Here is a 13,383-nt window from a genome sequence, read left to right as displayed (position 1 = left end):
GTGCCAGAATGACGCACAACCTGCTGCCACAATAAATGAGGTACGTGGATTTTCTCTCTCCGACTCCGAATTAAATTGCCTAAATGAGATAAAAGACTGGTCGAAATGTGAAGATGTCGACAACGTCGTAAGTCCACTCAAAACTTCATCTCCACAACTGCTACCAAGACCATCAAGGCAAATCTACAGATTGAAAGAGTCATCAACTATTGGCAACACGCCATTCCATCCCCCTACAAGGGGTAATCTTTACATCAAGGTAAGGATTAATACCTTTGAGTCCTGCGACACCACGTTCGTCGGTCTTTGAAACAACACCGGAAGCAACAACATCTGCGCCAGCCTACCTGCAGTCAAACGAATCGCCGTCAATTGTGGATCTGACAGAGAACAGCAACAAAAGAAACAGAGACACAACAACATCTACAGATTCTTCAACATTTCAGACAATCACCAAAAGGACTCACAGTAAAAAAAAATAAATACAAATTTCGGCATCATTCAACCGAATTTCTCGGCTTATATCTCATTTAGATCTTTTGGACAATTCAAATCACAATTCGGCTTGTCAAATTCCTCTTATATAACGTCTATTTTACGGCGTAAAACCCCAACAAATCAAAAAATACCATCACACATAAAGCGGATGTGATGACAGGAAGCTTATCACTTTTACGTGGTACATACAACGGTGATCTCTACTGAAGAGCAAATGATCCATGAAACTTCCGTTGGCATAGTCTGGGTATGAAGGCATTTGGGCTGGATTTTAGACTTTGACGTCCTGATCCATAAGAATAAAATAAAATAAGATAGATCTTCATCTTCAAGTCAGTTGCAGCCTCATCTAAGACAAGAGGGAATTTTGAAGAATTCGTCTCAGAATCAAATGAGTCGTCGACGACGTAATTTGTGAATTCGACTGTGACGGAATAATGGACGATTGTATGGGATTTTCAGCGTGATTAGACAACCGAGCAAAAACACCAAGATTTATTGTTTAATTTATGTTGGCTAATACCCGAATAATGCATTAATATTGAATTTGTAGATAACTAGAATTGAATTAATTTTATATATGTTAACCTAACTATTAAGGTAGTCGCTACTATAAAATGTAACATTTGAATCAAACATTGTGTTGACAGTGCGACAATAATTTCTTGCAACTCGATTTATATTGTCACGTGGCAAATTCCTATTCAATTTTCAGCCGCTCCGATTAGACTCGTCATCGTTGTTTTGAATGGCTTTGTGCTTTATGATTTATACAATACTGGCATTTTTATTTAACTCCCGAAAATATTGTTACTCAAAGCTGAAATATTTTAATTTTGGTTGCCTCACTACCGTTTACTTTGGAAGCCAATCTCAAATTACAACTGCCTAACAAGTTTTAAAATACAAGAAGTCTAATTGTTGCGGATGTGAATACGCTGAAAAGTCAATATTGCCAATGTCGGGCCTATCATTGCGCAGTTAATATATAATAGTATTGAGTGGCTCATAGTATTGAGTGACTAGCGTTACGATATCTGTGACATGAAATTTTGAGATCGATGCTATTACCGTGGACTTCATTCGTTTGGTTACACAAGGCTTTATAAAAATAGCCATATCTCAAAGGCCTATGCTATCAAAATTTGTGACGGAGATTTACAAGTCCACATAAACATTCGAACTTACATAAATCAAGGAAACGAGGCAAGTTGAGGGATTAAATAAATTCCACAATGCTACAAAGATGCAAAACGAGCTACGTTCAGTGGCGGATATAATTAAGTAGCATAGCATAAAACATATTTGTAAATAATTGGAAGGGCAAACATGAGCCATGATTTCCATATTGCTAAGGTTACTATTTGAAGAAAGCTTTGTCACATTAAATAGCGTACTTTTTAACTGATAGAATTACAGAACACATTTTCAAATTAAATATAATTTAATCACACAAATATTTCTGAATTCAAAAAACTCATTGATGAGTTCCTAGTCTTTTTTATCTTGCAATATATATTTTGATAAATACTATTTTATTGCACGCATGTATAGAAAATGTAATGAAACAAACTCTGGTATGATTTCATTTTTAGATATGAAACAAAAATTCATCAAAAATATTCTAACTTCTTACTTTCAAGCCGGAATCAGTGGCTCCTTGTGCAAATGCATTCAGTTTTTCTCTTGTCAGATTACAGTTTTCAAATTCCACTATATCTGCTTCTGCAGTTGAGGCAACTTGAGCGACTTCGTGGAATGCTTCTGACTCCATGGTCTTGTCTATTAGTTTTAAATGATTGATCTATAAAATATTTATCAATCTATTAACCTCAATGTTACGATGACCTTTTATGTTTTTAGGGCTTTGAATATAGTATATACCTCACACAGGGAATGATAATGCGTATTTAAAACAAAACCGCACAAACAAATTAAACTATGGTTTTCGGGTGATTAGAATCTGAGCCAACACGCCAAGCTTTGTTGTTTAATCTATGTTGGCTATAATACCCGAATGATGCAATAATATTGATATCGTGGATAACTAGGATGGAATTAACTTTATTACCATCTACGTTAACACAACTACTAAGTTAGTCGCAACTTTAAAATGTAACATTTGAATCAAACATGATGTTGTCAGTGCGACAATAATTTCTTGCAACTCGGTTTATATTGTCACACGACAAATTCCTATTAAAATCACAACCGCTCCGATTAGACTCGTCATTGTGGTTATGAAAGTCCTTGTACTTTATACAAAACTGGTATTTAAATCAACTCCCAAAATTATTGTTCTTGAAAGCTGAAATATTTCTATTTTGTTACCTCACTACCGTTGTCTTTGAACGCAAATCTCAAATTACTACTGCCCGACGAGTCTCAAAATGCAACAAGTCCAATTTTTGTGGATGTGAATACGGTGAAAAGTCAATATTGCCAATATTGGGCCCATCATTGCGCAGTTAATATACAATAGTATTGAGCGGCTCATGCTAGCGTTACAATTTCTGTGATATAAAATTCTGAGATCGATGCTATTACCTGCCATTTTCTCACAATACGTGGACTTCATTCGTTTGGTTACACGAGGCTTTTTAGGAATGACCATATCTCAAAGACCTATGCTAACAAAATTTGTAACCAATATTTACAAGTCCACATGAACGTTCGAGCTTACAGAAATCAAGGAAACGAGGCAAGTTTAATCTGCAAAACGAGTAATAAACATACTATTTCGAGTAAACAATTATTCCTTCACTTTTTTTCATTACCAACATTCATCTTTGCATTCAATTAAACCAGGCAAAAGACTCGGGTCTGAATGCCATCCATTCACCCCACCTCACCCAGGGTGTACTATACTGAGCATGTAGCCAATATCCAACCGAAGTAAAAACAGGTTCTTCCCATCTATAGTATCTACTAAACTTGTGAAGAGTTTTGTTGGGATTCAAAATCGCATAAATACATTGTATAAAAACACAATAAGTACTAAAATGAGTGATGTTACAAGTGAGAATGTTATAAAAATCACATTTTGACAGTTTTATGCAAAGTTGTATCAGGATGTCCGGGTTTGGATTCTCTGACAGTCGTTTAATTTTACTTCACTCTCCTTTCCGATACTGGTTTCTTCTTTATTTTCATTACTTTATTTTCTTTCAGTGTGTTTATGAATTTTGTTTGTGATCTTTAGTACATGTTTCATAATTAAAATGGACCTAATTACACGCTTGATTGCTGCACGTGATTTTCTTGGATCGTTCGAGCCACTTTCAAGAAAATCAAGAAAAAATGAATTGCAGATATTTGGCTTGTAGTTTGACAACTTGTTTTTATTAGATAGTTTCATTTGACAACATTGAAATCTCGAACCTGAACTAGTTTTGGCGTTTTTGAAGTATGCGCACCAAGATGGCGCACAACCTGAACTCTAACCTGGTGCACGTACTACATTCATGTTGTGCGTGCGTGTGTGTGCATTCAGAGAGTTTCATTTGACAATATTGAAATCTCGAACCTGTACTAGTTTTGGTGTTTACGAAGTATGCGCACCAAGATGTCGCACAACCTGAACCCTAACCTTGTACTATGTGCGCCATCTTTGTGAACATACTTCTGGAGCTCTTTAGTTTTTATTAACATGACAACACTTAATCCGATAAAAAATTTGTTCATAAATTTTGTCCCTGCCAAAGTTTTTTCAAAGTATTCCTATGCTCATGGGCAATCATGGTAGCCGAAGTGCTTCATTTTGGCAAAAAATTGATCAATGAATTATGTGTGCCTGTGTCTATCTTTCGCTATTTTCATGTGACAAATTTCTAGATAAACCTTTGCCTGCTACATTATACGCATCATTGTTATTTTGAAGCTAATTTCATTTTATTAATATTATAAAATATTTACAAGTAAATAAACTAAATCTTTGATACACTCCAAAAAGCAATATTGTACCCGAACGATAAATTTATTTTTTGTATATCTCAGTGAGTATTAATAATAATAAATTTTGTATAACATTTGTGATATTTCAGTGAATTCATTAATTTTATCAAGTATGTGGCATAACTATTTCTCTGCTTAAGAAAATCCAATGTCCCAAATTTGCACTTTCTATATGTATTTGCACTGTGCTGTGCAATACTAATTAATACAAAAATTTAGAAAAAAAGAAACTACACTGTATTGCACTGTACCGCGCACTGTGTTATACAAAACAAGAGGCACGAAGTTTCCGTCGTTAAATTTCATTTGTCTTATAACACTCATACGATCTGCCCTTCTTTACACCTAATTACGAGGCTTGCTTGTTTCATGGCGCGATTACGACTTTCAGCTCTCTCTCCATCTCGGACAAATTTTCGAGGTGATAATGAAATTATTAGAATTTTTCATTACTTAAGCTGGAAAAACGACGTAAACCGCGCTACATGTTGGCACATACTCACATTTTAGTTTTTTCGAGAAAAAAAAGAATAAAGAACTTATACTTTTTATTCTAGCAGCTTTTCTGAGCAAATAAATATTCTGATTAGAATGATTTCAAGGCAATATAACACAATTATCCAATAGAATAGCACAGCCGCAACGCAAAACGCAAACAATTACGTTCAATCACGAATATGAAAAAGCGATTTCGACTAAAGATATTCGTGATTATTAGGCAATAGCATTTTCGATGACTTACATGCAGATCAGGTGGTTACTTTAGAATGATTTGTCATATTAAATACCGCAGTTTGTAACTGATAGAATTTCAAATAAATTAGATAACGCACTTTTTACCGTATAGAATTTTAGAATACGTTTTCAACATAATTATAATTTAATCACACAAATATTTCTGAATACAAAAAACGCATTATCGTTTTCCACAGTCTTTTTTTTTCTACCTTGCATTATATACGTAAACAAGATAGCTATGCTCAAATATATGGACACGTAGCGCCCCCTAAGGGCAATAATTCTGATGACGTCATTGCAGAAAAAAAAAGTAATAGCCTTCTGAAGAAAATTTATATCTTCAACCACTGAAAATTTCAAAGCAATTGGTCCAGTAATCGAAGAGAAAACCGACTTTTCAAAAACGTGTCAAAGAACAAGAACAACAACAACAACAACATAATATTGAAACGATCGCTATGTCCACTACGTGTCCAATAAATACTCGTTTAAAGCGCGCGAGTGAATAAAATACACTTTAGTAAGATTTATTTTGAACATTGAATAAGTATTAGGTATTCATCAAAAATATTCTAACTTCTTACTTTCAAGACGAAATCAGTGGCTCCTTGTGCAAATGCATTCAGTTTTTCTCTTGTCAGATTACAGTTTTCAAATTCCACTATATCTGCTTCTGTAGTTGAGGCAACTCGAGCAAATTTACAAAACGCTTCGGACTCCATGGTCTTGTCTGATAAGACAAAGCGTTTGATCTGCAAAATTATTAATAAAATTACTATTTTTAGCCAAGAGGTATTCATTCGCACTTGCATTTGGAATACGCTGCCACCGCATCTATGATTACTCTGCGTGGGTTCGCAGGAATCCATGCTTCCAAAACAAATACCTAACTAATCCCATACCCAACTTGAAATGGTAACCGGACGAGAGGCCGTGTTTCGCCATATGGTTAAGCCGTCTTATAGGCTTTCCTTTCCCTCGGGGAAAATATGTAAATCCTAATCCTAATTCCCCCCCCCCCCCCCCCCCGCAATTCGTCTCCACGTATGGGTGAAGAACAAACACCATATATGTCAAATAAGTTTTACCCCTGAACTTCGATTTAAAATGTTCATCAATAACCGTCATTGAAACGTGATATTCATCTGATTTTAAATTTGCGTAATAGAGAACTCTTTGTAAATATTAATGTTTCAAATTCCAATTTTCGTTCTCATCAATAATAAAGCAAAAATTTATAATTTGCTTTATGCAATATCAAATTCTTTGCTTAAACATCAAACGATATTCATACATCAACGTATATAACATGCTTGGATTGCCAAGAAGTCATGCAATCAATACAACAAAGCGAAGTAATTGGAAATACGAAGAGATTTGAATGCTTTAAAAGCTATTATTTGTTTGTTATGAAGCGTTTTGTAATAACACTCCATACTGTTTAAATTCATCAACAATATTTTAGCGATAAATTTCGTTTGTCTTATAACACTCATATATAAAGAATCTTTACGGCCAAACTTTAAGCTCAATTACAACTTCTAGCTCTTTCTCCATGTAGAATAAATTTTCAAGTTGTTGATGTTGAAATTTTTAGAAACGTTCATTACTTAAGATGTATAACGAGCTGCCTTATAGCACATAATCAAAAATTGGATCCCTCTTTATTCGTCTTTTTTTTTTATCAAGATCGAAAATATATGTTTATTCCCATGTAGTAAAGTTTACTTTTAAAAATAAATAAATAAAAAAAAAATTCCGTACTTTACACGATAGAATTTCAGAATCAGATCCTGCCCTAGACCAGGGGTCCGCAACTACTTTTTAGCGTGACCCAAAATTTTTTTTTCTAACTTCTTGCGACCCAAGCATTTGATAAACATGTAATTAGTTATCGATTTTAAGACTATTGTCGACGCTAGCATTTTTCTTGCACAAAATTATATGAAACTTATCACATAAAATTGTGAATAATAGCGTTTCCTAGGACTAATGCAAATTATAAGCTTTGTGTATAATACACAACATATCAAATCGAGGTTTAATTTGGGAGACGGCAACTCGAAGATCATTTTCTACATCTAGCTTTGAACTGTAATTGTATTTTATGTATGAAAACGTTGATAGGCGGGAAAAAATGTTTTGTTTTTTGATAAATGTTGGATGCTTTGCTGTAATATACACGTGAAACCAATCTTTATACATTATTCGCTGTTGTTCCGCTTATATGTATGATTTAAGTGATGTATTTCTATCCGATGAGGGTGAGAAGATGAGTCTTTTGTTGGGCGTTGATCCCACTGCTATAAGTGCTCCGTACGGAGCCTCAAGGCTCCGCGAGCTATTCGTTCACATGAAAAGCTGACTTGGTTAATTTTGTATCTGTAAAGAAGCATTAACGTCACTAATAAAATTTGACGACGGTGGTGTCAAAATGTGGTAATGATTCAAAAATAACATTATCTATAACTAAGGGCGCAGCAACCATGGTTTTATTAAGGGAGGGGGTTCAGAATAGAAAATTCCAATGTCAATGATCAATGTCGTAACAGAGCTCAATTGAATTCAATATTACCTCATGATATCCATTCAAAAATTATGTCAAAAGGTTTGGTGGCGTCATAAAGGAATTCTCAAATTGTGGGAAATACGAGTATTATCATTCGAATTGTTTGTAATATACGGGATTACAACTCAAACATATTCGAAAATAACAAGACAAATTTTAATATTCTAAGATTCGTTTTTGCTTAGATAAATTGGTGTAGTTACTTTTCAAAAAAAAAATAGTAATTTTCGTTAAGTTTTCAAGAGTGAAGTTTAAAAAAAATTCATTTATTCGACTGTATTTAATTTATAACCTTGTAAACAGAAACTACAGTAATTACGACAAGAATAAATATCATGGGTATAGAGTAATTAAATGTCACTTTTAAATATTATTGAACTAGTTAACTTCTTGAACAAGCATTTAAAAATTAGAAACGACTTTAGAATGAATATCAGTTCTAAATTATACTAAGTGTCCCCTTAGCTTTGACTAATTGTTGAACTGCCAGTTGATCCATAGAAAAATTTTAGGAGGTCATTCATTTCCACTTTAAATATAGTGGATAATAATGCGTATTTAAAACAAAACCGAGCCAACACGCAAAGCTTTATTGTTCAATTTATGTTGGCTAATACCCGAATAATGCACTCATATTGACTCGTGAATAACTAGAATTGAATAAATTTATTACCGTCTACGAACTACTGAATTAGTTGTTACTTTGAAATGTAACATTTTAATCAAACATTACGTTGTCAGTGCGACAATAACTTCTTGCAATTGAATTTCATTTATCACATGACAAATTTCTATTAAAATCACAGCCGCTCCGAATAGACTAGTCATTACTGTATTGGAAGGCCTTGAACTTTACACAAAACTGGTATTTTAACTCGCAAGAATATTGTTCCTGAAAGCTGGAATATTTCAATATTTGTTGCCTCACTACCGTTGACTTTGGACGGCAATCTCAAATTACATTTGCCCAACGAATCTCAAAATGCAACAAATCTAATTATCACGATGTTATATGCTGAAAAGTAAATATTGCCAATGTCGGGCTTATCATTGCGCAGGTATTATATAATAAATTTGAGTGGCTCATACTAGCGTTACAATTTCTGTGATATGAAATTTTGAGATCGAAGCTATTACCGTGGACTTCAATTCATTTTAAAAATAACCATATCTCAAAGATCTATACTAACAAAATTTGTAACGAATATTTACAAGTCCACATGAACGTTCGAGCTTACATAAATCAAGAAATTGAAGCAAGTTGAAGGAATAAATAAATTTCACAATACTACAAAAAGGCGAAAAGGGCAACGTTCAGTCGCGGATAAGTGGTTTGGCTTAAAACATATTTGTGAATAATTGGAAGAGCAAGAATGAGCCATGATTTCCATATTGCTAAGGTTACTATTTAAAGAAAGCTTTGTCACATTAAATAGCGTACTTTTTAACTGATAGAATTTCAGAACCCATTTTCAAATTAATTATAATTTAATCAAACAAATATTTCTGAATACTAAAAACTCCGACACTGGTTTCTTCTTTATTTTCATTTTCTTTTATTTCCTTTAGTGTGTGTATGAATTTTGTTTGGGATCTTTAGTACATGTTTTATAATTAACATGGGCCTAATTACACGCCTGATTGCTGCACGTCATTTTCTTAGATCGTTCGAGCCACTTTCGATAAAATCAAGAAAAAATGAATTGCAGATATTTAGCTTGTAGTTGGACAAATCGTTTTTGTTAGAGAGTTTCATCTGACAATATTGAAATCTCGAAGCTGTACTAGTTTTGGTGTTTTCGAAGTATGCGCACCAAGATGGCGCACAACCTGAACTCTAACCTGGTACACATAGTACATTCAGGCTGTGCGCCATCTTGGTGCACATACTTCTAGAGCTCTTTAGTTTTTATTAACATGACACTTAATCCGATAAAAAATTTGTTCATAAATTTTGTCCCTGCCAAATTTTTTTCAAAGTATTCCTATGCTCATGGGCAATCATGGTAGCCGAAATGCTTCATTTTGGCAAAAAATTGATCAATGAATTATGTGTGCCCCTGTCTACTTTTCACTATTTTCATGTGACAAATTTCTAGATATACTTAGCCTGCTAACTTATACGCATCAATGTTATTTTGAAAAAAATTTCATTTCATTGATATTATAAAATATTTACAAGTAAATAAATAAACTAATTCTTTGATTCCCCCCAAAAAGCAATATTGTACCTGAACGAAAAATTTATTTTTTGTATATCTCAGTGAGTATTAATAATAATTAATTTTGTATAACATTTGTGATATTTCAGTGAATTCATTAATTTTCTTAAGTATGTGGCATATCTATTTCTCTGCTTAAGAAAATTCAATGTCCCAAATTTGCACTTTCTATATGTGTTTGCACTGTACTGTGCAATACTAATTAATACAAAAATTTAGAAAAAAAAAAACTACACTGTATTGCACTGTACCGCGCACTGTGTTATACAAAACAAGAGGCACGAAGTTTCCGTCGATAAATTTCATTTGTCTTATAACACTCATACGATCTGCCCTTCTTTACGCCTAATTACGAGGATTGCTTGTTTCATGGCGCGATTACGACTTTCAGCTCTCTCTCCATCTCGGACAAATTTTCGAGGTGATAATGAAATTATTAGAATTTTTCATTACTTAAGCTGGAAAAATGACGAAAACCGCGCTACATGTTGGCACATACTCACATTTTAGTTATTTCGAGAAAAAAAAAGAATAAAGAACTTATACATTTTATTCTAGCAGCTTTTCTGAGCAAATAAATATTCTGATTAGAATGATTTCAAGGCAATATAACACAATTATTCAACAAAATAGCACAGCCGCAACGCAAAACGCAAACAATTACGTTCAATCACGAATATGAAAAAGCGATTTCGACTAAAGATATTCGTGATTATTAGGCAATAGCATTGTCGATGACTTACATGTTGATCAGGTGGTTACTTTAGAATTCTTTGTCACATTAAATACCGCATTTGTAACTGATAGAATTTCAAATAAATTAGTGAACGCACTTTTTACCGTATAGAATTTTAAAATACGTTTTCAACATAATTATAATTTAATCACACAAATATTTCTGAATACAAAAAACGCATTATCGTTTTCCACAGTCTTTTTTTGTTCTTGCTTGCATTATATACGTAAATAAATACTCGTTTAATGCGCGCGAGTAAATAAAATACACTTTAGTAAGATTTATTTTGAACATTGAATAAGTATTAAGTATTCATCAAAAATATTCTAACTTCTTACTTTCAAGCCGAAATCAGTGGCCCCTTGTGCAAATGCATTCAGTTTTTCATTCGTCAGATTACAGTCGCTAAACAACACTCCATCTGCTCCTGTAGTTGAGGCAACTTCAGCAAATTTATGAAACGCTTCGGACTCCATGGTCTTGTCTGATAGGACAAAGCGTTTGATCTGCAAAATTATTAATAAAATTACTATTTTGAGCCAAGAGGTATTCATTCCCATTTGCATTTGGAATACGCTGCCACCGCATCTCTGATTACTCTTAGTCCGGCAGATAAGGGGATCTTTTTGGCCCAAGTTTGATTTCAGACATAAAGTTTTTTTTATTTGTGATTATTCATCCTGGGGTCATTGCCCATCATTTCTACATGGGTGTGGAGTTTGCAGCCTTGAGCAATTTTTTTTACGGCTCGATATTTGTATTAGTGTTTTTCGTTAAACCTGTGCATCATAATGACGCACAACCTGAACCATAACCTGTTACAATAATATGTTCAGGTTGTGCGCAATCTTGGTGCACAAACTACGCAAGCACCAAATTTATTACGAAATAAAATCAATAACTTTTTGGTATTTATTGAGATATTTGTATTAGTGTTTTTCGTCAAACATGTGCATAATCATGACGTACAACCTGAACCATAACCTGTTACAATACTATGTTTAGGTTGTGCGCAATCTTGGTGCACAAACTACGCAAGCACCAAATTTACTAGGAAATAAAATCAATAACTTTTAAGTATTTGTTGAGCCCAGCTTTGGGTCGCGACCCATATACAGTATATGGGAATTCTGTCGAAACATACGCGTAAAATAAAGAGTACTATTTCAAAATACCCACTTTCGTTGCAATTAACAATACAAGCCTGCTAATGCAGTCGCCAGTGGTTCAATGGAGAACAGTCAATTATTTGTTAGCGAGAATTGTTATGCAGCGGGTTGATCACGACGACGCAGTGAAAGATAATATCACGAGAACAAGAATGAGAAAATTGCTACATTTTATAGTATATCTCTGCGAAAGAATGTAGTTCATTCTTATGTTCCATGCGGTTCCATTACATTTGAACCCACGTACATTTGAACCCATGACAATTGCACCTGTATGCTATTGCAACTATGGAATTTTTTTTGTTTCACGGATAGTTAAACCCATACTAACCCTAACCCATGGGTTTTAGCACCCGCACATAGATTGAACCCGTGGATATACGCATGGGTTCAAATGTACATGGGTTCAAATGTACGGTCACCGTTCCATGCCAATGCTTTTCAAACTACAAAAGACTCTCAACACTTTCACACTCTCAAGAAACCCTGTCATAAACTAAAAGAGGCGACCGTGCCTCTCCTGCCTGTTGTCATGCTGTCCCTGGAATTCAGCTACAACAAAAATTTCACAAAAACGGATTTTTATGATTTTATTAATATTCTCAACAATGAATGACATACGGGTGGTAAAATGCCAAGTTATTCCAACAACATAATCATGTTTTGCAATTTGCAACCAATATTTTGTATGTACCTTTGTTTGACAGAGCCCCAAGAGCTCTAACTAACTACAAATATCAAAAATATGAGGCCAAAATAGTCACACTACAGCATTGTCAAATGTGCTGTATTTACGATAGATAACAGGTTTAACAAAAAGAATTACATGAAAAATGGTAAAATAAAGATCAATTCAGCAATATCTACTTGGTGATATGCATCTGTTGATGATTTTATGTGTTTGTTTCGGAAGTTTAATTACAGAATTAATTGTGGTTGTTGGGGATGTTTTAAAAAAGGTTGCATGGGAAAAAGTTTTCACAAAATGTCAAGGTTTGATGGTAGTAGATAAGTAGAAAAAATACTCCCATGTTTTTTTTTCATTCGATAACCACGCCACAGAACATCCCCGATAAGAATACGCGGCAATTGCAAGAGGCAAAAATGCCAAGATGGGATTTCATCGCATTGCAAACCAATATTAGCAATTCTTATATATATATATTTGCGCATTCCCATCTGAACAGCGTGGAAAAGAGAATACCCATCTACACACTTTAAGAACTATGTCATATGAGCGTCGTATTATAGAATATCAGTGAAGGAATAGTGCAATGGGAAAAGACATATAAGGCGGAACTTTCAGTAGTATGCAATCAAATAATCTTATTGTTGAATATATATATTTAAAAACATTTCGTCACGCCAACTGCAGTCCGAAACTTTTTTGTCTCTGGCTGAGCTTAGATACCGATTGACACGCATGTAAACTGGTAAGACTGTAAGAGGCAAGCGATGGAGCAGATACTAAGAGTATCCATCCCCCAGCTGTCATTT

General features: G+C 34.0%; 2 protein-coding genes across 3 annotated transcripts in view; both read right to left on the bottom strand.

Annotated features, from left to right (window-relative positions):
• LOC120336611 (uncharacterized) overlaps positions 1–13,383 on the bottom strand; it is a 195,035-nt gene that overhangs the window by 100,472 nt on the left and 81,180 nt on the right. The gene's annotated exons all lie outside the window — the stretch shown is intronic.
• LOC120336614 (uncharacterized) overlaps positions 1,932–13,383 on the bottom strand; it is a 51,815-nt gene continuing 40,363 nt past the window's right edge. Inside the window, exons 5-6 of the mRNA XM_078110246.1 lie at positions 11,056–11,223; positions 1,932–2,302 (exon numbers count right to left, since the gene is read on the bottom strand). Coding sequence (XP_077966372.1) covers positions 2,123–2,302; positions 11,056–11,223 — 348 coding nt within the window. The 3' untranslated portion in view covers positions 1,932–2,122. The remainder of the gene's footprint in view (positions 2,303–11,055; positions 11,224–13,383) is intronic.

This window comes from Styela clava, chromosome 2 (genome assembly GCF_964204865.1).
Source record: "Styela clava chromosome 2, kaStyClav1.hap1.2, whole genome shotgun sequence".
In the NCBI taxonomy this organism is placed as follows: Eukaryota; Metazoa; Chordata; class Ascidiacea; order Stolidobranchia; family Styelidae; genus Styela; species Styela clava.
Note: the sequence above shows the minus strand (reverse complement) of the source record. Positions and strands in the feature narration are given on the sequence as shown.